The 25,279-nt window shown below is 49.4% G+C and overlaps 1 protein-coding gene across 2 annotated transcripts in view; it reads right to left on the reverse strand.

Annotated features, from left to right (window-relative positions):
* Nup210 (nucleoporin 210) overlaps positions 1-25,279 on the reverse strand; it is a 102,671-nt gene that overhangs the window by 11,194 nt on the left and 66,198 nt on the right. For both annotated transcript variants that reach the window (XM_031382575.1, XM_031382574.1), the window contains exons 21-32: positions 18,248-18,376; positions 16,999-17,126; positions 16,749-16,884; positions 15,263-15,325; positions 14,966-15,145; positions 12,079-12,159; positions 10,817-10,948; positions 9,248-9,406; positions 6,354-6,445; positions 4,818-4,992; positions 3,434-3,609; positions 1,531-1,751 (exon numbers count right to left, since the gene is read on the reverse strand). In XM_031382575.1, coding sequence (XP_031238435.1) covers positions 1,531-1,751; positions 3,434-3,609; positions 4,818-4,992; positions 6,354-6,445; positions 9,248-9,406; positions 10,817-10,948; positions 12,079-12,159; positions 14,966-15,145; positions 15,263-15,325; positions 16,749-16,884; positions 16,999-17,126; positions 18,248-18,376 — 1,672 coding nt within the window. The remainder of the gene's footprint in view (positions 1-1,530; positions 1,752-3,433; positions 3,610-4,817; positions 4,993-6,353; positions 6,446-9,247; positions 9,407-10,816; positions 10,949-12,078; positions 12,160-14,965; positions 15,146-15,262; positions 15,326-16,748; positions 16,885-16,998; positions 17,127-18,247; positions 18,377-25,279) is intronic.

Genomic DNA, 25,279 nt, shown 5'->3' on the forward strand with positions numbered 1-25,279 from the left:
CCTCAGGGAGGAATCCACACAGGGCACCTCGGAAGCGTTCCTTGCACCTTCCCAGCTCTTGCGACCTGCCACTCTTCCTTTCCACCTGTTCTCAGAGGCACCAGCTCCCCCTGTACCTTCCCATCTGGAATCTGTTTTCACATGACCTTTTCCCAATTCTTTGTCCTGGGTGGGCTGGGGCCATATCTCTGGGCCCATCTCCAGCACTATTGCTTTCTCTTTAAAAACAGAGCAGACCTCACTGGTGATGTGTTGATAATAAAAACAAGACATCATAGGCTGGAGAGACTGTTCAGTGGTTAAGAGTGCTTACTGTTCTTACAGAGGACCTAGGTTTGATTCCCAGCAACAGGTAAGACACTCATACACATAAGATAAAAATTAATCATCATCATCATCCAACCCAGATGAACTAAATATTATAAAATTGCTATCTGGATTAAACAGATAAAATTTACTCTGTAAATACTTGACTTAGGAACATTTTTATAATATGTATAACATACTTTAAATGCCACTTTTTTTGTTGTTGTTTGTTTGTTTTTTTTTTGAGACAGGGTTTCTCTGTATAGCCCAGGCTGCCCTGGAATTCACTCTGTAGATGAGGCTGGCCTCGAACTCAGAAATCTGCCTGCCTCTGCCTCCCAAGTGCTGAGATTAAAGGCATGCACCACCACCACCTGGCTAAATGCCTCTTAAAAAGGCAGATCCTAGGCTCAGTTTCACACAGCCACTTTGTTCCCAATAAGTAATACAATTCAAAAACTTCCTTCTATCTGTAGCAGATAACAGTTTTATTTCTATCTTCCTCCCTTGCCCTATCTCCTCTTTCTTTCCTCTTTTCAAGACAAGGTCTCATTGCATGCTAGGCTAACTCATTGTACTGATCAGAATCAGACTGGTCTCAAACTCATGTCAAGTGCCCAGTCTCAGCCTCTTCAGCATTGGGATTGCATGTGTGAGCACACCTGGCTACTATTTAATTTCCTTTGGAAGTAAAGAGACTAAAGAAAGAGGAGAAAACCAAGTATCTGTGTATGATTTACAGGGGAGTGGGAACTCATTTTCTGCTCAGGTGTCCCAGAGCCATGTATGTATGTATGTATGTATGTATGTATGTATGTATGTACGTACGTATGAACCACTAGCCACACAATCTATCTGATGACAGGTTCATTCCCTAGCTACATCAACCATATGGTAAGCATAGGCTTTCAGAGGCAGTTGGGTGATGAAGTATACATCTAGGACACTTCTACAAGAGCAGAAAATCCTACTGGGCAGTGCTATTCCAAGGCAGGGTCGGGGCAGACTTTTGCCGCAAACCACTAGACAGTGAAAGCAGATGGCTGCATAGCCAATACCATCTCCACTGCTACCTGGCCACAGATGAACAGGCATTGCCAAGTGGCAGAGCGAATGTGGCCCTTGGGCAGTATCCTCCCAGCCACCTGTACAACTCCTATGATGTGGCACGAAGCACCTTCTGCAGTGTCATACCCTAGCATGAACCAGTCACTTCCCTCTTACCTCCCAGGCTAATGAGAACACTAGCCAGACAGAGGATGTCACCCACCACCACAGCTCCAGACAACTCTGGGGTGATGGCTTGTAGAACAGGTAGTGGCACGAAGTCGGAGAGGCCGAGGTGCTCCACATCCCACACATGGAGCAGCGTCAAGCCCACACTGACTGTACGGATGATGCAGGTGTTGTTGGTGGCACCCTTGCCGATCTGCACAAAGTCATCTCTAGAGACAGGGGAAAGGGGGGCTGAAGCTCAGAAGAGAAGTATGCAGACCTATCCCCTACTGAGCAACACTGGGGCTGACTTTCATCCTAGGTGTGGCTCTACTGCAGGGGATAGAGACTTGATAACTCCTTCCTTGTCATCCTTGGAACACAACCCTCAGCACCCATCAGGGATCTGCCAGCATCATCGCGCTCACACTCAGGAGGGAAGCAGAGGCCCAAGGAGGAAAATGACCCACAAAGGACATGCCAAGAAGGTACAGGCTGCCTTTCACCATGTGGGTGGCCTAAGCACTGCTGTGCTGTCTGTCTGGTCCTGTGGAACAGGAACAAGGGTGGATATGATGCATTTGGTGTGAGGATCAAACGAGGCTGGTAGTGGGAAGGCGCTCCTAAAATGCCTGCAAGACCCTCATTGTGAGTGATGCCAGAGGGGAGCTTAGAGCAAGCTCCACGCCGGCTCACTCCATCCAGACCTCCCCATGCTGACTCCAAAATGGCTGCTACACCAGGCCTGAGTGACTTCTATGGGATGGCTAATGGTGCCCAGACCTGGGCTCTACTTCCCTCAAGGCAGACAGACAGATGGTACTAGGAGTAGTGCCCCACAGTTGTACAGAGACCTTCATGACAACTCTCTCATGGATGGGTGAGGTCTAATCTTTGTGTGAGAGGTGGGAGCGCCTTGGGGAGATGAGCTACCTTGTCAGAATCACAGGATCCACAACAATCAGAGCCAGGTTTCCGGCTCAGGCTCCTGCCATGCAATGTCCTTATCCCTGTCTTTTAGGGTTCTGAGACAAGTTGGAATGGCAACCAACGCCTGGAGAGTTCAAGAAGCTCCAACCTCAGCCAAAGTGTCTCCCTCATACCTCTGCAATTCCCCAGGGCAACGGTCACCAACCTTTAAAATCATGGAGTGCTGGGCCCTGTAGAAATGTCTCCCTAACTACCCAGAGGATGCTGATGTTAGACAGGGCAAAGGTGCACAGAGAGCCACGGCTGTCCAGCAGACTCAGACATCTGGCAGGCCACAGTGAAACCTGGGCCCTCCTGTCACCTTCTCCCTTCTCACACCAGGACTGAGGCTGCAGCAAGGATTAAGTCAGCCCAGGGAAATGTATTCACACCCCACTTCCTAGCTCATGGCAAATGGCTTGACCTCTCTGGGCCTCTATAACAGGGCTAGGGAAGAACCAGAAAGGTGTAACAGCCGGCTTGTGTACAGATGCTCAGCGTGTGGCTTCTCTCTCATATGCCCATGCAGTGTGGGGCATAGTCCTTGTTCTCCTCCACTGATGACAGGAGCAGAGTGCCTGCAGATGCTACATTTCCCTGCACGCTCTTTCCTGGTCACACGGAGTCTTCCACAAACCCTCCGCTCTTGGCTCTCGGTAGGTATGCTCTGCTTCCTTCCCATTAGGGAACAACTTCCCATTAGGGTCATCAAGTAACAACTTCCTGCTACATACAGACAAAGGCCTGGGCCTTTCTTCCCTTCACTCCCTCTGCCTCTTGACTGGACTTGCTGCTTCTAGGCCTGGTCTGTGTAGTGCGGCATGCCATCCCTTCAGCCATCCTTCCACAGCATCTGCCTTTCTTTCATCACCCATCTGGACCTACATATGAAACCCAGACACAAGACCAGCTTCCTGGGAAACTAGAAATGCCCATGTCCTACCTGTTAGTGGCAAAATTAAGGACTGAATTATGAGCGTGGAAGATGTCTCCAGAGCTGTCGTGGAAGTGGACAGTGAAGGTCACGGTCATCCCCAGAGGCAGAGCCATCAACGCCTCCTTGTGCTGAGTGTGCAGGACTGGGCTCATGGAGATCCTCAGGTATGAAACAGGAGAGACCTGGAGGACAGCATTTGGGTGTGGTGATAGCTGCCCGAGTGGGTCCCCATTTCAGGGACACTTAGTGGGTGGGCTGACTTCAGGGTGTGAAGAAGAAAGACTTTGCTTTTTAGAGTTCCCATAGAGCAACACAGTTTCTATCACCCAATACAGCTAGTCAGCCTCTAAAAGAATCAGGAGAGCCAGGATCCATGGCTGAAAACTTAGGCAATGGTTCACATAGCCCTCTGTGCTTAATGCCCTCTGTGGTGTTCAGAGTTGTGGGAGGAGGTTCTCAGGGCACTTGAAGTAGAAGCAATGCCCACTGGATGGAGAAGAGATGCCACTTGCCTACAGGAGCGCTGATGAAGGCCAACAGTGGGACACTTAGAGCCACCTCTGAATTCAGGCCCCGTAAAAGGCAGGTAAACAATTATCCTGACTTTAAACAAGAAGCCTCCATGAGGCCATCAAAGTCCAAAGCCCACAAGCCAGGTTCACTGTTAGGATATGATGAACACCTAATACTTTCTGTCACTCAAAAAGTAGGTGGGCTGCACTTCCCTGGCCCACTAAAGAAAACTAACCACAGCCCAGGCCTGATTCAAAGCGCCCAGTGACTGAGGGAGCTTTGTCCTCTAGGATTCAGAAGGTGGTAACAATGTGACAGGGTGCCCGAGGAGTAGGTCTCTGTCGCCAGTAGGCATGGAATATCAGAATAAGCCCTTGGGCACTGTGAACACAGGGTAGAGCTGCTGTGTAGCCTTGAGTGACACCTGAGTCAGTTTCTCTGATTCAAAATGAGCCACTATGTCCTCAGAGTTGATGAAACTATCTGCATGTCTGGTACTGAGTACACTTCATGTCAGAAAGAACTGACCACGCTCAGGTTCTGTGCTGACCTGGGCAGGGGTTTGGCAGTGGGGTGGTGGGAATGTCGGTGGTCAGGCAGAAGAGGGAACATCAGCATGCTTGCCAAGGCCACCACTCTGGGGTTTTGGGACTTTTGTGGATGTCACAGTGCCTCAGTTTCCCCTTCTATGAAACAAGCTAGGAGGAATCAATAACTCTCCAGGACATTTGGACCCAATGGCTCACAATCTAGCTAGGGCTTTTGCCTGCAAGTGATCCTTGGATTCCTAAGCAGAATTCCTCAGCTGGAGGGTGAATCACTTTTACACCTGAGAGAGTGTTGCATTACTCGAAGACAGTGTGATAGGCAATCTTACCTTTACAGCGACAAGGACAGTCTGGTTGGTACCGAAAGGCTCCTGTGCGATCACTTCGAGGGTGGACACTCCAATTCCAGAGCCGGACACCAGAAACCCCTTCTCATCAGTGTGAACAATGGGAGCCTTCTCAGGCCCATCGAGGACACGGTAGCTCAGAATGGCTGCACCATCCCTTTGGGAAGAAAGATGATCTGTTTTTATGGTGCATGGAGAAGTTTTTAAGATGCATGGCACAGGCAGAGGCCCAGCATATTAATACCAAGATTTCACATCTGTGGCTTACCAGGATCTCGTGGTCCTATCAATCACCCATAGAAGCCTATTGTAGAAAACTCACAACTTTGAGAACAGCATATAGCCAAAGGTCAATCATTGGGATGGGAAGCCATGAGACCAGAGTTCACCAACCACACTTCGGCAAATCATTTTCTCTTACTAAAATGAAGCAGCTTGGGTGGGGAAAAGTGTGGGAGCTTTGAGCTGTATAGACCAAGGGCTAGCCTCTATTTGCAAGGCTAAAGGAAAGGTTCATAGCATTTCATGTACTCCTCAACATGGTAACCAAAGAGAGACCTCTAGCTCCCACTCCCTGCAAACTCCTCAGCTGTGCTAGCACCACTGATCTTCTCTAGATGAGTTTAAGCAAATGGTACAGCCTCTGCCTAAATGTTCTTCCACCAGCCCCCTCCCTGTACTCTGAAGAAGTCTTAGTCATGCTTGAAGATGCCCCTAAGTCAGGCATCTCTACCTGTGAGCCCCCCCCCCCCAAATCTCTACAGAGAAATCCTTCTCTGGGGTCCACCTGAAAGTCACACATCACTTTCTTTCCATCCTTCTGCTGCCCCTGAAGGCACTGTGCATCCTTCACCTCTGTGGTCATACAGCCTAGCACAGCATCTGCTCCTGAGTTATTTCTGGATGAATGAACCCTGAGTGCCTCAGGCAACATGGTTGCGTGGTCCAGAGTCCTCCACTCACCAACTGCTACTGAAGTGTAAGTCATGTTATGAAAGGTGTCCCTGGTGAATCTAAGGATGAGACATGTTTGTATCCAGCCTTTAAAACAAGTCACTGGCACTGACATGTGCCTTCACCTCTTGGAATAAGTGCAGCTTTTCCTTTGGTAGGCTGTGGCAGGGCCCAAGCTTTGCATTCTATCCTGTTCCCCAGTGCTACTGCTATTGCTAATTCATGGGCTCTACCTCAAGTGGCAAGTCTTGCAAACACAGGGGCATTTGAAAAATTTAACACTTCTAAGTTGGTACTTTGGTCCCTTTTAGAGACTGAATTCGGCAGTGTTCATAAAATGGTTTTTGGCAACAGGGAACAGAGGAGGGATCTAGAAAGGCTACGGCAGAGCAAAGCATGCCCACAGGAAGAAAAGAGGAAGGGGATGCAGAAGCCACCCTAATCCAAGCACATCACCCGGAAAGATTCCCTGCATGCACTTGGGGCACCCGACAACTTTGACAAATGGCTGGTCGGAAGGAACGAGAGTGTGTCCTCGCAGAAAACAGGAGCTGAGTCACAAACCTGTTTGTCTGCAGCTTTATAAACGAGTTGGGTGACATTAGTATTTGTTCTGCTTCTATTTCAGGGTTCAGCAGCCGCAGTTTTTCAAACACCTGGAAAAGAGTGAGCCATATTTCCTACCCCAACCAGACTCATATCCAATCTGAGCATCTGCTCTCCCTCAGTGAGGACTGAGAAGAGATGTGAAGTTGCTCTTAGCACCTCCCAGGTGGCCTTGGGTGTGACAGAGAGGGCTGGCCTTTCAGGTATGACAAGGCCAGACCAAATATGATCCCTCCCTTCACTCACAGATATTCTGAGGCCTTGATAGGAGTTTGATCTTTTCTCCGTATAGCCCATTACCACCCCAGTCCTACTGTTCAAAGTCTCCTAGGGCTGCTAGATTTTAGATTGCTTCCAGCCTGGTTGAAGGCCCCACACATTTTGACACTACACTCAACTCCCAGCTTCTGACGAGATCAAATGGGCCTTCCAAGGGATATAAGCATCTAGACAGTCCAGATCCTGAGCATATGGGCAGCTCTCTGAGACAGTAACAGTTCAAGTTGTTCCTCTGGCACCTCTGATCTCTACAGCAGATCCCTGTGTGGGTTCTGGAACCCCTATCTCTAGAGGCTGGAGTTGAGGCAAAAGACAGTACATCCCACACTGAGAGCTGAAAAACAGCCTCAGGGAGACCCAGGGCTTTGTTGTCAGGGGCACCTGGGGCACAATCAGAGGCCATCTCCACACAGGCAGGTGCTCCTGAGCCTGGAATGGCCTCACTGACTGACTGGGGCCCTGGTTGCACAGTAGGTGCATCCACAAGCAGACTTCCTCCTGTTCCCTTAAAGTCTATCTTCTTTTTAGATGGAGGTGAACTCGCCTTTCCATCAACTGTGAGGTCAACACTACCAGCACCTTGGGAAGCAGCATCCGTGGGACAGGCAGCAGAGAGTGATGGGGCACTGAGGTAAACTAGAGTGGGGCTTCAAGTACAAGGAAGCTCAGCTTTATTTATCTGCTGATTCTGGCACGTAGTAAAACCATATTGCCAACAACAACAACAACAGCAAAACGTATCTGTGGGCTGGTCCCCACTTTCCTGATCTGACTTACTCTAGCTCCAGTGGCTGTCAAGGAGTGAAATGGACACGGAACCACTCAGACTCAAAACTGCTAAGTCCTGCGTGTAAGTCATGTGTTCTTTGTAACTGTGTCTGTCTGTACCTGAGTGCATGAGTCTCTAGACTCACATGGGTCTGTTACTTACATGTGTCTTTGTGCAGACATTTGTCCATGTATCTCTGTGTGAGTGTGTGTGCAGGTGTCTTCTTCTGTAAGCGCATGCAAATGTGAGCGAAAAGGCAATAGAAGAGAATAGTTATTTCTTTGGAAATCAGCTTCTTTGTCCCTGAGCTTAGCATGCATGAGGGGGAGGGGAAAAGAGGAGGGAGGGAGAAAAGCTCATGTCTTCTCCAGGAGGGGATGCAAGCCTTTTTTATTCTTTCTCCTGGTAGTCAGGGGATACCTTTAATTTTTCTTTGCAGCTTACAAGGGGTCAGGGGTTACAAAATTCCAGATCAGCAGCAACATGCCTTTAAAGTGAAATACGCTCTCCAGAGGCAAGTTATCAACTCCTCTATTAGGGGTGTATGTGTGTGTGTGTATGTGTGTGTGTGTGTGTGTGCGTGTGTGTGTGTGTGTATGCACACCTATGAGGATGCTTCTGTGTGTAGGCTCATGCATATGTTGGTGCAGAACTCAGAGGTCATCTTCAGGTGTTATGTCTTAGGTGCTGTCAATCTTATTTTTAAGGACAGACTCTCACTGGCCTGGGGCTTGCAGATTAGATGACACTGGCTGGCCAGCAAGTCCAGCCTGGATTCCCCTGTGTTTACCTCCCCAGTGCTGAAATACTACCATACCGTGTTTTTTTTTTTTCTTAAATGTGTATATATGCAGTATCCTGCCTGCAATGTATATATGCATACTACATGCGTGCCTGGTATCCACAAAGATCAGAAGAGGGCTTCAGATCTCTTGTAATGGTTATAAATCACCATGTGGGTGCTGGGAACTGAACCTGGGTCTTCTGTAAGAGCAGTAAGTGCTCTTAATCTCTGAGCCACCGCTCTGGGCCCACACCTGGCTTTTTTATGGATTTCAAGGATTGAACTCAAGCCCTCATGCACAGTAAGCACTTTACTAACTGAGCTATTTCTCCAGCCCAACTCCCATGTTTTACAGGACCTAGAGATACAAAGACTCATCCAGAAGGAGGGAAAGGTCTGAGAGAGAGCAACAGGCTCTGGATGGGGAATCTCGGAGCCGGACTGAGTTAGTCTCAGTGGGGCCAAAGGCCCTCCCCCGATACAGGACAGAACACAATTCCTCCAAGCCTGTGTGGCCTTGACCCTTTGTCTCTTGGGCCTCTGGTTCATCTACAAGTGGCCTGCCTGCTGGGCTCCTCACTGGAGGTGTCAATCCAGAAGCAGAAGGAAGCAAGCCTGCCTTTATTAGGAAGTCTAGAAGTGACTGCTAAATAAGTGTACAGGATTAAACTTGAGATGTGATGGGCTCCTGTCCCTATCAGCAGTTCCTAATATCAGGATGCTCCCAAACTTAACTAAGAGTGAGGTGCATTTCTGGAATCCCCAGGCCTCTGTACAGGTTATTTACCAGCCAAACCCTCTCCCTTTTGGAGCAGTAGTCAGGCTTATCTCTGCCTTCCTGGCACCTTCTCTATACTCTTCTCTCTTCTCTATCTGCCTCTGCCTCCTGCCCTGATGGAGAATGGAGACGGAGGGTGGATGCCTCAAATTCCTCAGCAGTCTAAGGGGCCCCCATCCTAGGACTCAGGCCACCAGCGCCCTCTCCTTTTCATGTGGCTCTCACCATCCCCAGCCCCTTACCTGAATTTGGATCTCGTCTGAGAGCTCCTTGCCGAGACCATACAGCTGCCCAGCTGTGGGGTCCAGAGCTTTGACCACCACCCGCAGTCCAGTCCGACCTTTCACCCGGCCATGCACGTTCATGGCAAAATTGTACTGAGGCGGGAGCTGGATTGATACCTGGGAAAGATATCAAATGTGTTTCCAGGACAGGGGCCTAGGGCCCCAGCATCCTTAGAAGGTGACAGACGGATACACTGATCCCAGATTGAAATCTGACTTTGTTCAAAGCCACTGTCTTGCTGCCGGGGTCAGAGGGCAAACCCAGAGGGAAACAGAGAGTGTTCTTCTGGCACCATGTGGGGGTGTTTAGAGAACTCTGTGGTCACACAAGAGCCACTGTCTTTAGAGCGGCATGTCCCAAGCCCTCTGTGTGCACAGGTGTGTCAGTAGTCACCCCGAAGCTTGCTGGGCCATGTAGGGTTTCTTGCAGAGTCACTGATACATAGTATCTGAATAATCACATTGCTGGTGTCTTATGCCAACAAGCTGGGCAATACCCTGGAACTGGGGCCAGGACCCTAACAAGCATGGCCCTATGGTATGTAAACCTGGGGAATTAGGAATTCGTCCATGGCTTTGGCCTTCTCCTGCTGTTACTCCATCATCGTGGCAAAGACCAGAAAGGGCCTTCTACAGTAAGCTCCCTCAGGACGTTGTAACCAAGGCTCCTGTGGCTAAAGCCTAGAGCCATAGGAGCTGGTACTCTATTTAGTTTCCCTCAGCTGGGCAAGCCTTAGGCAAGTCCTTTGCTGTCTATGAGCTTTAATTCAAAGTCTTTTCCTGTCCAACCCCAAGATCTTAGGGGTGGCTGGGATCCTGGAGGAGGGCTGATAGGCAGGGGTTTGCCCTGAGAGAAACCAGAGCAACAACCCTGAATTTTCTGGCACCATGACAAAAAAGCAGGAACAAAATTACAGACTCTGTCCCAGAACCTTCTGGAAGGCCGGTGACTTTCCTGCAAGGGTGGTAACTGTGTTGCCTTCTGTCAGCAGTCATCTGACTATGGTCTGTCCCCTAGGGTCCTTCTATTGTAAATTTGGGCACTAGAGGTGATGGAGACCATGTGGAAAGGAACAAGGTGACTGCTGTTGGGGGGCACTGTCCTCAGAAGGGGTCATACTTTGAAGGATTCCTGTTAATCCCTAACAGTGTGTTCAGATGTAGGTAAGTACACACATATGCTCACACATACATACACACACACACACAAGGGGGCAGCGGAGTAGCTCTCTACACATCTCACACCAACTGCCATGTGCCACAACTGCCATGCTGTGATGTGACCCGCAGGCTCTCATCAGGACACTGTTATTACTGGTACCATGCTGTGAAACTCCCCAAGCTCACAATTAAATAAATTCATTTTCTCCATATAGGGTCCCACTTCCATTTTTTGTTGTGGAAACAGAACAGGGGCAGATATATCTCTAAACAGCAATGTGTAGGCTCCTGTCAGGCAATGTGGTGGGACCCTCATCCAGCAAGGATGCCAGTTTAGACAGGGGGTTGGGATTTCTGGGTGGTTACCTCATGGTGCCGCCCTCGAAGGTCCAGGATATCCCTCTTGGTGACAGACCAGTGGAAGGTCAGGCCTGGCACAGCATTACCAAAGGAGAAAGGGCTCTGGTTGCTGGTGATCCCGGTGACGTAGACAGGCATCTGGGGGAAGCCAGGCCTTGTAATTGCTGGTTCCAGCACTCGGTGCCCCACTCCCTGGCATCTCCATCCCCACCAGCCCAAAGCTTTCCTGCCTCCCTTATGCACTGGGAACTGTGCTCTCCTCTTTCTTAACCTAACAAGGACAGGGCTAAGGACCAGGAAGTTTGACACAATACAAACAACACACATAGTCCAGATTAATCCCCACTCCCTGCTACTGTGGGAGACAGCAGTGCCTGTAAGGTTCCTTTCTGAAATGGGCCCTAGAGCTCTACGGTGCCTAAATTCACCTTATAATACCACACAGCTGCCCCATGCCCTCAGGCTTCTCTCCTGCTCCAGCTGCGAGACTCTGCTCTTGGGAACAGACATAGTGAGGTGGACAGTACCACCTGTTTGCTGAGTGCCCACTGCCGACGAGGGTGATGTGGTCAGCCTGGGCAACTTCTAGCCCACCACTTACCACTGGACCTCTCTGGCCCCAGGTTCCTCAGTCATGCACCAAAACAGTGCAGAAAAGACTGACTCTGTCAGGGACACTCTTGGACTTTGCCTCATCTTTATTCCCTATGCAATCTGGTCTGACAGCCACACAGAAGCACTTACAGCATATTAGATGTTGTAAGTCACCCAGGCATAACTGTAAGCACAGAGGATGGAAGAGAATGTCACTCCATTGTTCAGGAGACTCGCATTCCCTCCAACACCACAGAACCACATCCAGCTGTGTGACCTTGGGCAAAATGGCACCCTTCCGCTCATCTGTGATGTGAACCAACCCCACCTCGAGTACTATTGCAATCACCCAATGGGACAAGTGTATGAAGCATGCATGGCAGAGCAAGCACCACAGACCTATGGTCTAGTGTGTCAGACCAGGTGTCAGCCTAGCTGCTGAAAGCAGTAACCTCAGGAACTCACAAGGATCAGTGAAGAAGCCACAAACTTAGAGCCTAGGGGTGGGTGTGACACCCGTGCTGCAAGTGATCTGACCCCCACCCCACACATCAATGCTCCATGCATGAAGGGTAGAGGTGGTTCCCTCACAAGACATGATGCTCCAGCAGTGGCCTGTTAAGAGCATGGGCCCAGAGCCTAAGGCCTCTTGAGCTATCAGGCTCCCATCTCACCTGGGTCCCGGTCCTCATTCGTGTGATCGGGGCACGGATCCTCACCGCCTGGAGCTGTAGCACCTCTACTTCTACATGATCCTAGAAGAGAGCTGAGGTTCAGGCCATCTGGGGTGTTGAGAACTGTCCAGGGGAAGGAGGCACCAGAACCACACCCAGCTGTGTGACCTTGGGCAGAATGGCACCCTTGTGCTCATCTGTGATGGGAGCCAACTCCACCTCCGAGTACTACTGCAATCACCCAATGGGACATACATAGCAGAACAAATACAACAGACCCATGATCTACTGTGCCTGGCCACGTGTCAGCCTAGCTGCTGAATGAGTATCTGCCTGAGGAGGTCTTGCTTTGGGGACGGCTCACTCCATGGGACCAGCCTTTTCTCTCTCCATGCCCGGGGAGTCCCAGTCTGGTCCGGAGCCTGCAGCTCTAGCTCTCTCCTATTTAATCCAGATGCTGCGATCAGCACCACAGGCTGGCAACAAGAACCCGATTTGCACTTCTCTAGGCTGTGTGAACCTCTTAGGATAGGCCTCAGATGCTCCAAACTCCAGTCCTCAGCCTATCTGTCTCTCTGACTCACCGGGATACAGGGATGAATAGAGAAACCAGGACACATCTGATGGCAACAGGCCTTACCCTTCCTTTATCCTTAGTTCCATATATCAACTAATTTGACCAAAGACTAACTCCTCCTGCACTGGTTTCTTCAGATGCTGCTAACTAATGGCGTCCTTGGGCTAATTAGGTGTACAGCCCTTTAGACACTGCACGTGTAGAGTCCATATTTAAACTGCTGTTTAAATGAGAATGGCCTCCACAGACTCCTATATTTCAGGGTTTGGTCCCCAGTTGGTGAAACTGTTTGGGAAGGACTAATTGGTGTGACCTTGTTGTCACTATGGGTGGACTTTGAGGTTTCAAAGGCCCATGCATTTCTAGTCTCTTACTCTTGGCCTTGTGGTTATGGCTAAGATGTAAGCTCTCAGCTATTCTAGCCCCATGCCTGTCTGCCTGCTGCCATGCTCCCTGACATGATGGACATGGATGCACACTCGGAAACTAAGCAAGCCCCCAGTTAAATGTTTTCTTTTAAAGGTAGCCTGGTCAAGGTGTTTTGTCATGGCAATAGAAAAGTAATTAAGACATTGCCTAGTTATTTAGGCAAGTAAGTGTTTGCTTCATGGGAGGGGTCCAGTAAGTCCTTCCTGCCCCTGATCTTTCTCATTGCTCAGTTCCAGCTGTTTCTGAATCACCCTTTGGCCTTAGAACGCTGGTGTTCAGGATTAGACAGATGGAGCCAGCAGCGTCTGATAGAATCATATGCCCAGTGTGGATGTGGAAGCTATAGGCTGAGCCTTCTCAGAATAGCTGAGGACACAACCCCCACATCCTGCCAAGGACCATGATGGGAGACAGGTGAAGGAGAGGGCCCAGCAAGGTGAGACCAGAGGGCAGCTGGGAGTCCCACGGCAAGAGTAGAGAGAAGGGTGTGGGGAGGGCCAGGGCTATACCTTCTGCCTGACAGGAAGAGAAAAAAGAGCCTGTCTCAGAAGCCAGTCTTCTGTACAGAGGAAACAGAACGGGACATCCCGGGGTCTTTCATTTCACCCTCTGGGATGCCCGTGTGAACCCTGGGCACCCCTGGGATGGTTTCATATGCTCAGTGCTTCCTTGCCATCTCCACAAAAATCGATACACAGAATTGGGATGGCTGCCTTTGCCATTCAGAAAGACTTTGTGGTTTAACTTGGATTCTTGGAGGCAGATACTGAAACTGCAAGAAAAGGGAGCCAATCAATGAACTCAATGTCGGATCAAAGTCAGCCTCAGGGAACCAGGACTACCAGGCCTGTGGGGGTGGCTACTCATCAGGCCTCTCCAGGCATGTGCTTAGCTGCTCCCAGTGTAGAGTTGCACATGCTGCTCACAAGGGGCCTCCTGGATGGGTAGGGTGACTGAGGCTTGAATGAACTACCTGTCAGTGCACACCAGAGCTCTTCTACGAGTGGAAGCACAGGAACCTTCCGGGATGCCTGTGTGTGAGCCACTGTGGCAAAGGAGGTGGAGGCGGTGGGGAATCCAGGCGCCCTTCTGGTTTTATCATCAGGCTTTCTTGGGAGCAGAAATGATCCCTACTGAGTTACTCCTGCAAGGGATGCTGTCAGCCTTTGAAAACTGACTGTCACCTCTTGTCAGCAATCTCACTGGTATGGGTCAGGGAAAGCCTCCAGGGAAGACAACTGCTTCCACTGAGGCTTTCAGCTTCTCTGCTGGCAAAAAAAAAAAAGGCACCAAAGAGCCTAGGCATCCAGAGCCAGTGGTTAGGGAAGGGATGAGCAGGACACGGAACTATAAATCGAGGTCTGAAATTACTGGCAGCCAGACACCGTGCTTTTAGCACCCAGCTGTGAATCCAGGCATACAAGGTCACACATACAGAGCATCTCATCAGGACTGGCCTCTTCCATCCTGTCACCACCTGCTCAGGACCCACTGTAGACAGTGCACAAAAGGACTCAGAGCTCTGACCTCAGGAAGTCCTGGGCCAAGGCTCAGAATCACAACAGCCACGAACCACTAGCAGGTTTGTCACACAATTCATCTGCAAAGGCGGAAGCTAGCAGCAAAACATAAACCGAGGAACCCAAAGTTCCGAGATCAGTGTTCCACAGCACATACCTCCTCACGGACCAGAGAACCTGTAGAGCTAGGGATACTAGAGATCTTATCCCAGAGAGCAGCCTGAAGAACCTAGGAGACTTAGTCTGTAGACAAGCCATCTTAGGTCTGCGTGTCCTCAAGGAGGCAGAGACCAAACCGAGCAGAAATCTGTCCACACCAAAACCACTCCCAAGAGCCAGTCATTGGCGGCACATGTGATACCTGGGAGACGATGATGACCTTGCCAGTCTCTGCATCCACTGCCTGCACGACTCCCAGTACAGAGCCATTGCCGACCATGAGCCCACGTACCAGTCCAGCGCTGCTCACTGCCGCCACACTCTCATTGTTGATGGAGAAAAGGATGTTGGACTGAGGCTGGGGGCCACCCTCGGAGGTGATCTGAGAAATGAGAAACAATGGCTCCTGTCAACACCTGCCTCGATGGAGAGCCCTCACCATCCCACAAGGGTGAGATGCTGATAGTGAAGGCCTGTGTAGACCCACAGTGGTTCTTACCTGCATCATGGCTCCAATGATCAGTGTTACCTTCCTAGGTATCAATCTGAATGGGGGGAAGACCTGGATGTGGAGACAGAAGAGAGAAGGGACTGGCATCTACACGCTGACATTGGCTGCATATGACATACACTGAACATGGGGTATGAACAGCCCTCAGCTGAGGGTAACCGGTAGGGGCTGGGGTACACATCGTGCTTGAGAAACCTATGAATCTCTTGGTGCAGGTCTCAGTGTGGGCCCCTACTAGCAGCACTAGTACTTCTGGGGACTTGTCAGGGATTCTCTGGTCTGATCTACCTGAGACCTATGGGAGCCAGAAGTGGGTCTCTGTGATTTGAGGCCTGACAAGCCCTCTGGTAATCAAGAGTGACTTTTGAAGATGTGACTGGCTCTCATCTCTAGAATCCTGACTACTCCTCTTTGGAGAGCTGCCTCTAGAACTACTGAAAGCAAACTATCTTGGAACAGGGCTCTACTTCAACAGCTGCACCATTTTCCTGCAAGAGGAAGGGCTCAGGAACAGACAGCACCCAAGGTGGACACCCTATCTCTGTACCATCCTCGCCCCACGGCCCCACCAGTTCCTGCTTGTCAAGCATGGAAGAAGTGCTCCAAGGAGAGCGTGGAGACTGCTCTATGCTAAGAATTAGTCTTGGTTGGGTTGAGCTATTTATAGGCAGAAACGAATTCCTCACCGCCGGTAGGAGGAAGGCACACTTCCATCTGGAGGCACAAACCGCCTCTGCCCGATTCTAAAGGCAGATCAATGAAGCCTGCCACCCCTGTGCGGCGGAAACCTGCTGGAGATGGTACTGTTGTCGTTGCTAGTGGGTATCTGGGGATTCTTGGGGAAGGTGGCCTGACCCAGGCTGCCCTAACTTCTTCCTACAGTGGGGTGCCTGTGAAAACCTAGATGCAGGATAGACTGCATCACACTGAGATGGTATAAGGGCCCTGTAACTCAGCTGCTCCTGAAAGACCTGCCTCAGGAAGCTCTTTTCTGACCCCTTCTATCTGCACAGTCCTGGTTGGTACTTATGACCCCTCTGGACCTAGGCTAAGGCTCAGGACTGTAGGAGTTATCATTACACAAGCTAAAAGGAGTCTATGGTTTCTGAAAGAATTTTTGCCTGTCCCTTTGCCATGGGACAAAGCACAAGCATTTCCCAGAACTGCCTGGACCCCTTTAGCACCCAGCTGCGGATCCAGGCATACAGGGTCACACACACAGAGCATCTCATCAGGACTGGCCTCTTCCATCCTGCCACAGAAGGAAGCCAACATCTCAAGCTCCCTCTGGTTCTGCATTGAACTGCTGCAATCCACATACTTGAGAGCTGGTGACTATGCCTTCTGCTCAGAGGATATAGGAAGTCACAGGTTTCAATATGGCTTCACCTTGTAGTTGAAATCCTAGCCTGTCATCAGAAAAGACATGCCCAACTAAGATGCAGCCCACACAGGGCAAAAGGAGCAAAACTACCTCAATTTGTTGTGGGTTGGAGCTGACTCTCTGCCCAGATTTGTCCGTCACGCTCGCAGACAGGCTGGTCTGGCCAATGGCCACACCATGCACGAGGAACGTGGCTGTATAGTTGTCTAGAGCTTCATCCAGAGACCTGAGACAAAAAGACACGTTGGTTATCTCCTTCAAGGAAGAGATGTTGAGAGACTACAACGGGAATCAGCCCTATCCCCAAGACACCCTTCCCCCAACTCCTGGGAGGACTCACACCAGTCTGATTATCTGAGAGGCTGCTCGCAGCTTCAGGTCCATAAAGGTGAAGTACTTGGCCAGGAAAGGCTTCTTGTAGAAGTCCAACACACGGACGTAGGCCTTGACAGCCTTCCCGATCTCCACCTAAGACACAGGCTCAGGTCATCTCTCAGGGATCACTCCTCCACCACGTAGCCCCCAAGGCTTTCAGAGACAGCATCATCAACCTCTAAATCAGAACTTAGGAACTGGGTACAAGTCACCCAGAATGATGTCTGGGTTTGGCCAATCAGTGAGAGAAAAATGATGAGTTTACAGTATATAGGGCCTAGGGGGAGGGAGGTTTGGCCTTAGCATGAGGCAGGAACTCCACTCTCTACCAGTGGGCAATCAACTGAATTAGGGAGTCAGGACACAGTTTAGAACAACAGGGGCACAGAGGCGCTCAGTGTCTGAACCTATACAATATAGCTGCAGGCACATTTCCTAATGCATCCTTAGGGAAAGGAAGACCTGGAACTCCTGCTGAAGAGAAATCTAGTAAGCAAGCTGGAGGGAAGCTGGCTGTGATGACATCAGAAGGGGCCGAGGCAGGAGAGTGGGTTAAAAGGTCAGCTTGAGATACACAGCCAGCCTGTCTCTAAGAAAACACTCAGGAATATTTGAGGCTGGGTAATAGATTCTTAGCTTTTGAGCTAATAACGCTTTTAGCTATGAAGTCTAAGCTGACTGAACATCCTTCTTTCAACCACTACTCTTTTTATCAGCACAGGAAAACAGGGACCAGGCAATAAGCTCTGAAGCCTAGCTTCAGCCACCTTAGTTCTAGATGAGATTCCCATTCACAACACAGGAGCACTTGACAGTACTGAGTTTTACTCATTTGCCTCTGAAATTCCCAAGAATCTTTTTCCCCCATTCTGGGTCAAAATTCCATGCTCAGCAAGGTATGTGGCAGGTTGGTGGATAACCTATGTGAGCCAGAGGACATGTACTCCCAAGTCAAGGCTAATTCAGTCAACCCTGCAGGATTTACTGTCAAGCTTTACTGATGACAAATGGGATGAAGAAATATAGTAGGGATGTCAGCCTGCACTGCCCACAAGAAGCACAGGAGTCAAAGATGGCAGTGTAAGTTCAGTCGCCCTGGAGTGGTCGGGACCCAGGAAGAAAAGCAAAGGATATAAGGAAATGCCTCCCAGGATACACTGTCCTTGCTTTATGTGCATCAGCAGAGAGGGTGGCATGCAGAAGTGTCTACTGACCTTGTCCACCACTCGGACATAGAGCTCCTGGATGTCGGAGACATGGATGATGGCCTTTGCTGGGGCTGGGAAGGCCAGGCACAAGTCATGGACCATGACAGTTGATGAGCCTGGAAGCAGAGGGTGCACCTGCAAAGCAGAGGTGGGCAGGGTTACAAGGCTGCAGGCCCCATCTCTGTTCAAAGGGTCATTAGCAGTAACTACCTGGTCAGTGCTTCAAAGAAGTGAACACAGAAGACCCTCTGGCATCCCTCCTCTGGCATCCCAGCAGCCGGGGCATGAACTGCAGAGGGTATCACTCCCAAGGGGACCCCATGCAGCATTCACCTCAACGGGCATGAACTGCAGAGGGTATCACTCCCAAGGGGACCCCATGCAGCATTCACCTCAACTTTATGCATCTTATACAAAGGAGGAAGGGGCTGATCAAAGTGTGATGGATGAGAACACACATGGTAACCTGGAGGCAGAAGCTTGAAACCCAGGATGGCCTGGCCAGCTGGCTCTAATAACAGCAGCACGCCCCTAGGAGTCTCATGCAAAGCTGTATTTCAGGAGCTGGTAGAACTGGGGGTCAGCTGCTTCCAAAGGGAGTTCATCTCTGAACTCACAGCACAATGGGCCTGAGGACAGACCACCCAGGTTGCCCACCCCTGGGTGACCTACCCATCTCTGCAACCCAGCTTTGCTTGAAGTCATGACCAACTATGAAGTTGTAGGTGAATAACAAACACAGCTCAGACTTCCTAGTCTTTTCACTCCCCCAGCTCTACTAGCTCCCTTCATCCTTCCTCACCCATGCAACCCCATGTAGCAGAGATTCCCCAAAGCAACTGCAGCTCCAAGCACTGGCTCAGCTGCAGTGGCTCCTCAAGAAAACATCTGACCATCAAACACGGACCTGTCACCACATGTCCCCTAGGCACGTGTTTCAGCTGGGCAGGCAGGGACAGGGCAGGGGGGCTGTGACTGACTTTGGCCATTCTGTCACATTGGGGCTTGGGGTATAAATGCATTCAGTAAGAAGCTCAGCACTTGCATAGCTGGATTTCCAATACCAAGAATTTATGTATTGGGGGAAGGGGGGAAGAAGGGGGCAGATAGGTTCTTTACCAAAGAGAAATAACCAACTTTCTGCTTCTTATCCCAGCCTTCAACTCTTGGCTTCAATTTCAAGCCTCACTTCCCTCACCGGATAGGTATGATCTTCCCTCCACTGGGCTGACATCCCCTCAGCACTGTGGAATTTTTCAGCTTGCCTTTCCCCTCTATGCTGACCTGCATCTTCCAGAAGACTTCACACAGAGCGTCTGGCTAGCAGCCTGCACACAACCCCTACACCTTGATTAGACAGAGACCCAAAGCTTTAAGTGAACTAGCTTGGTTAACAATGGGCCGTTCTGAAGATCTCTGCAGAGAACACAGACCCTATGGATTCTGGCCAACAACTTCAAGGTACAGAAGAACAAACTGTGCCTCAGAGATGGGTGGAAGCAGCCTGAAGGGGAGCTAGAGATCTAACCCAAGTAGCTTAGTTCCCCATTCAGGGGCACTGCCTCCTTCACAGGGAAACTGGGCCAGCAGCATCCAGAACAGGAACAGAGGAGAGGGGCCAATAAGGAAAGGCTAAGCTAAGAAAGGCCTAAGCCCACGGGTAGCTAGGGGTAGACAAAATTGGAAAGCTGGGCCAAGCTGCTACATGCAGGTGTAACTGCGCTCCAGGGCACATCTAAGCAGATGAGGTATGCCTGGCTTATTTAATATGATGGCTTAAAGTAGATTAACAAAGATTCCCAGGGTGGGAATCATACTTACATTCCAAAAGATGGCTGTGGGATTTGAGCTGTTGCTGCTAGCCAGCCTGGCATTAAATATGGGTGGAGAAGCCACCAGTCATCTGGCTTTGCTGTTATTACATTTCCCTAAAGAAAGCTCATGCAGACCGGCATGGTGAAATGAGCACCTCTGAGAACCTGACCTGAGCCCTGGGCTGATGCTCACGCAGGAGCTGCTGCTGTCAGGAGCTGGCATGTCCTTTACAACCTGAGGAAATTACATGGTGCACACACGGCCGACAGACCCACGTGGGCAATGCAGACGTGGGTGGGCTTTCTCGTTTTTGTTTTTCCCCTCTGTCCTTCAAAAAAAGAAAAAAAACACTTTGCACATTTTAAACAAAGGCATAAAATGGCAGTGGGGAAATCAATTACTCTTCCACTTGGCTTCCCAGAGAATGGACGTTCTGTCACCTTCTGGATGACAGAAGGAGAGGACAGCGCCAGGCTGAATGTGGGGAAGCGGTGGGGTCTAGCCTGCTCTGCTCCTGGACTCCCTTCAGAGTTTTGCTTTGAATCTGGCACACAAGGTCATGCTGAAGACAAAGAAACAGCACAGAGGGAAACAGAGCCGACCAATAGCTGGTGGCCACACAGGGACTCTGGACCACTCCTCACTAGACTGTAGTGGCTCATACTTCCCAAGAGTCTGTCACCACAGGCTTCCTGATGGACATTCAAGAACACTGAGGAGAGGCAGTGGGGGTGTCTGGAATGAGTTTTCATTTCTAAGTGTTGACAATGCCACTGAGAATGTCATCAAGTACTGAGCCCAAGGGAAAGTCCTGTCATCAGTCTGGAGATGATGAATGCATTATTGCTCATTAAGAAGCTGCATGGCCCATGAGCTCACCAGCCCCGCCTTCCTGGGCCCCATTCACACTTCAAAGTTGTTGTGGCAGGTGACATTTTCAGATGAATAAGGACCTCAGCAATATTTCTGACCATCACTGGAAGGGACCATGAGCTTCTCTCTCTTCTGATGTGCTCACCAATGCCTTGAAGTAGGCCAAGCTGCCACACAAGAGGGCTAGGTCCTGTATCTTCACTCTTTCACCCAGTAGTCTCAAGGGATGACCAGTCCTCACATGAAACCCACAGGTATCCAGAAGTCAGTCTGGATAAAACATCATGCTGTGGTCAGCTCTGCCAGTTTCCCAAAGGTGAGAGTATGGAGTAGGCACCATACCATCTATAGCCAGCCTCACAGAAGATGTGGAACACCTGAGTTCAAGCCCTACAACCATCACCTCCTACCAATTCATTGCCAGTATGCTTCTGCATATGTCCCAGGGCATCATGGCTGGCCACATACTGCAGTACCGAGGAGATAAAGAAGCACTACCAGAGCTTCTACCATGGCTCACCAGAGCACAGCCTGCAAGCCCTATTCCTTGTTACCATCATATCGTGCGCTAGAGCTTTCTCAAATGAACACGGGAAAAAGAAGTGTCATGTATGAGGGGCACACCAAGTTCTCAGTGACAGGCTGTGCTCAGAGGACTCATGAAATATGAGGAATGGTTGAGAAGGAAGAAGCTTTAAGTTTAAATCAGGTAAACACTCTTTTATGCAAACCTGCCAAAAATAAAATAAAGGCCCCTTGCAGAGGGTTCTGGGGGCTGTGTGAGCAAAACTAATCAGCCCTGTTCAGCCTGGGATTCATTGTGTGGGCATGAAAACTTCCACCATAGCCTGTTGTGTGAATCACACACTCACATCTCTTCCAAAGACACTGAGAAGCCAACTCCATACATACAGGAGCCACTGTGGCGTCTCAACTGCCTATCAATAGAGAAGAACGAAGCATTGTCTAGGAGCTACGTGAGAACGGCTGTGGGCTTTCTTGTCTGTGAAGAAGAGAAATGAGGATGCTGCTAATTAGCAGCTGCAAAATGCCAAAGAAATGTGCAAATGTGTCCTTCAGAGACAACCCTCTGAAGGAAGCTGGGAGCACCCGGCACAGCCCGTCAACACTCTGAAAGATCCCGCAGGTTCCAGAGAAGAAGGAAACAGGACCCAATTTCCCCTTGAAGCAGCTGGAGGAGAAAGCAGAGACCCAAGGTCAGTGTTCCACAGAACCTACTGGGATGGAAGCCATACTCAGAAGGCCTGCCTCCAAGGTGCTGCTTCCCAGGGAGCCAGACTGGCCATGGGACAGAAGGGTTGCAGCCCACTGTGACCCTGTGAAGATGTGGGGTACAGATACCCACAAAGAGGTAACCCCAGAATGGCAGTGTCTGAAGAAGATTCTAGGGGAAACTGTAGTGCTGAAATCCCTGAGTCTTTCAAACAAAGGTCATAGCTCCTGCTCACTACCTATACACAGAGCCAAGCCAAAAACAGACTCCGAAGAGCACTTGCTCCTGGATGAAAGGTCTTTCTTCTGGCCATAGGTTCACCCTCAGCTTACTCAAGAAGGGCAATCTGACTTGCCCTTGGTTGTGGTTGCTATGGCAACAGACACACCTCTCCTGATTTCAAATTCCCTTCTTCTTGATAGCAGGAAGTTATTTTTAATCTCTAGAACACAAAGATAAGGTATGTTTCCAGATGTGCGGATGGATTTCAACCAAAGCTTTTCCTCGTAGTGCCAAGCTTTGACAGCACACTCACACACAGGGGTGTACAATTATTCCTTCTTTTGTAGAGGGGAACAAATGAAAAAGCTTGGCAAGAGTATGAGTACCACACCCACAGTTCCCATTACTCAGGAGGCTGAGGTGGGAGGTACATTTGAGCCAAGGAGTTCAAGGTCAGCCAGACAATGTAGGGAGACCCCAGGGTCTTAAAATTTAAAAGAGTTAGGGATTGGAGAGATGGCTCAGGGGTTAAGAGCACTGACAGTTCTTCCAGACGTCCTGAGTTCAATTCCCAGCAACCACATGGTGGCTCATAACCATCTGTAATGGGGTCTGACGCCCTCTTCTGGTGTGTCTGAAAATAGTGTACTCATATTCATAAAATAAATAAATCTTGAAAATAAATTTAAAAGTTAGAGATGGATCAGTGGTTAGGAGCCCTGGCTGCTCTTCCTGAGAACCTAGGTTCTAGTCTCACCACTCATATGGTGGTTTAAACCATCTGTAACTCTAGCTGCAGGGGCTCTGATGCGTTCCTCTGACTTTGGCAGGCATATACATGCCTGCCAAAATGCATACGCATTTGCTGCTCACATACATGCAGGCAAAAGACTTAAATGCTAAGTTTAAAAACAATCTTTTAAAAGGGGATCAAAATAAAAGATTTCAAAACAAAGGCCTCACACATAGCATATAGGAAAGAGGAATAGAAAAACAAAGGTCCTCAAGCTGTAAGCAGAGCCAGTGCAGACAGTCACACTAGAGAGCTTGGGAAGAGGAGGATCCGCATCCTAAAGGCAGCTTGGAATTGACCAGTAGGATATATATACATACATGTCCCTCTCACAGCCACTAGGACTAAGTCCCACAGGCTCCAAATCAGCTGCATTTGATACTGTCCTGCAGATGGACACCGAGTTTGCCGACTACTAATCTTATCAGTATCATATGTAAGTCATCTTTGCACAGTGTAGAGCTAGGACACAGGGAGGAATCTGGAGTGAGGTGTAACCATAGTATTCTCCTCATACTTGTTTCCTCTCACCTGGCTTTTCTGATGCTGTCTCTAAATTAATTCTAAACAAGACGGAAAGATGGCCATTTTTAACCTGAATAAGGTAGCACCACACATACCTTGCTCATAAGCACATCCTTGGGTTCCTCAGCTTGTTGGTCACTGAAAAGCCAGAACTCTCTTAGGTCTGCACTACCACCACCTATGTACTTATGAGCTGCATACATGAGCTGATCTCTGACTCACCAGAAAGGGGAGGTAGTGGCCATCTGCTCTAAATCCAGTGTCAACTGGTCTGACAGCAGAAAGACCCATGACAACCTCACATGTCTATGACCAGAGCCCTACAACATAACCACACTCCTTTACAGGGTGTTCTCAAGGGTGGCCTGCATGAGAGAAGCAGACTTACTATCTGGTCAACGGAACAGTATTATTGCCCAATACCCTCACCCTTCTCTCACAGATAAGGTAGACTTTCTGAGCAGAGGTAGAGCAAGCAACAGCATGGAGATACCCATTCACTGCCTGCTGGAAGCTCTGGGAATCAGAGAGTCTATGTCTACCCAGAGGCCCAATTTGCATCTAAGCTAACAGAAGCAAGGTAGGATGAGGGTGGGATGAGGAATGATAGCTATCTTTATCTTCACAAACACATTTAAAAATATTTTCAGCCTTGCCTAAAAGCCCCATGGACACTACTATCTCATCGGGGGCATCTGTAAAATGGCCACATCATGTTTAGTGGTGGAAGGATGCAAGCTTTCTCCCCACAATCTAGAGCAAGACAATGATGGCTATTCTCATTCAACATTGTACTAGGGACTAGCCAGGACAATAAGGCAAGGAAAAGAGATTAAAACTTCCAAATTCAAAGAGGAGTCAAACTACCTATATTCATACATGACATTGTATACACACACACACACTCTAGGGACTCCACTATACCTTCCTAAGAGTTCAGCAAGGTTACAGGATATGAGACTAACATGCAGAAAGCCAAATGTTAGGAAAATAAAATTTAAGACACAATTCTATTTAGAATTAATTCTTAACATGAAAAAGAACAAATACTTAGAAATAAAGTTAACAAAGCTAGTATACAACTTAACACTCCCAACTAGACCCCCCCACCAAAAGATATGAAGGAAGGCCGAGGTGACAGGGTAACACCTCACACTCATGGACAGAGGTTTTATGTGGTTAAAGGGCAGACCTAAGTCCTGGCAGAATTCTAGCTGGTTTCACATATAAGTTGACAGGCTGACTCTAGAATTTATATTGAATTATAAGGTATGAAAATCAGTCAAAGCAGACCTGAAAAGAAGAGCCAGAAGACTCACACGATGTTAAACTTGCTAGGAACAGCAGTAATCTACACGGTGGTGCAACAGAAGCAAAGACATGTGGGTCGCATAGAACTCACACAGAGCCGGTGGCCTCGGAACTGAGCTCATCTCTGCAGGATTTGGACGAGGATGCCAGAAGAAAAAGAACAAAGGCTGGTAGGACTGGACAGCCACCAGTGACAAAAGACCCAGATCCCCACCAAACACCACAATTAACTCAGGGTAGACAGAACAAAGGCTGGTAGGACTGG

Source organism: Mastomys coucha, unplaced genomic scaffold (genome assembly GCF_008632895.1).
Source record: "Mastomys coucha isolate ucsf_1 unplaced genomic scaffold, UCSF_Mcou_1 pScaffold20, whole genome shotgun sequence".
Lineage (NCBI taxonomy): Eukaryota > Metazoa > Chordata > Mammalia > Rodentia > Muridae > Mastomys > Mastomys coucha.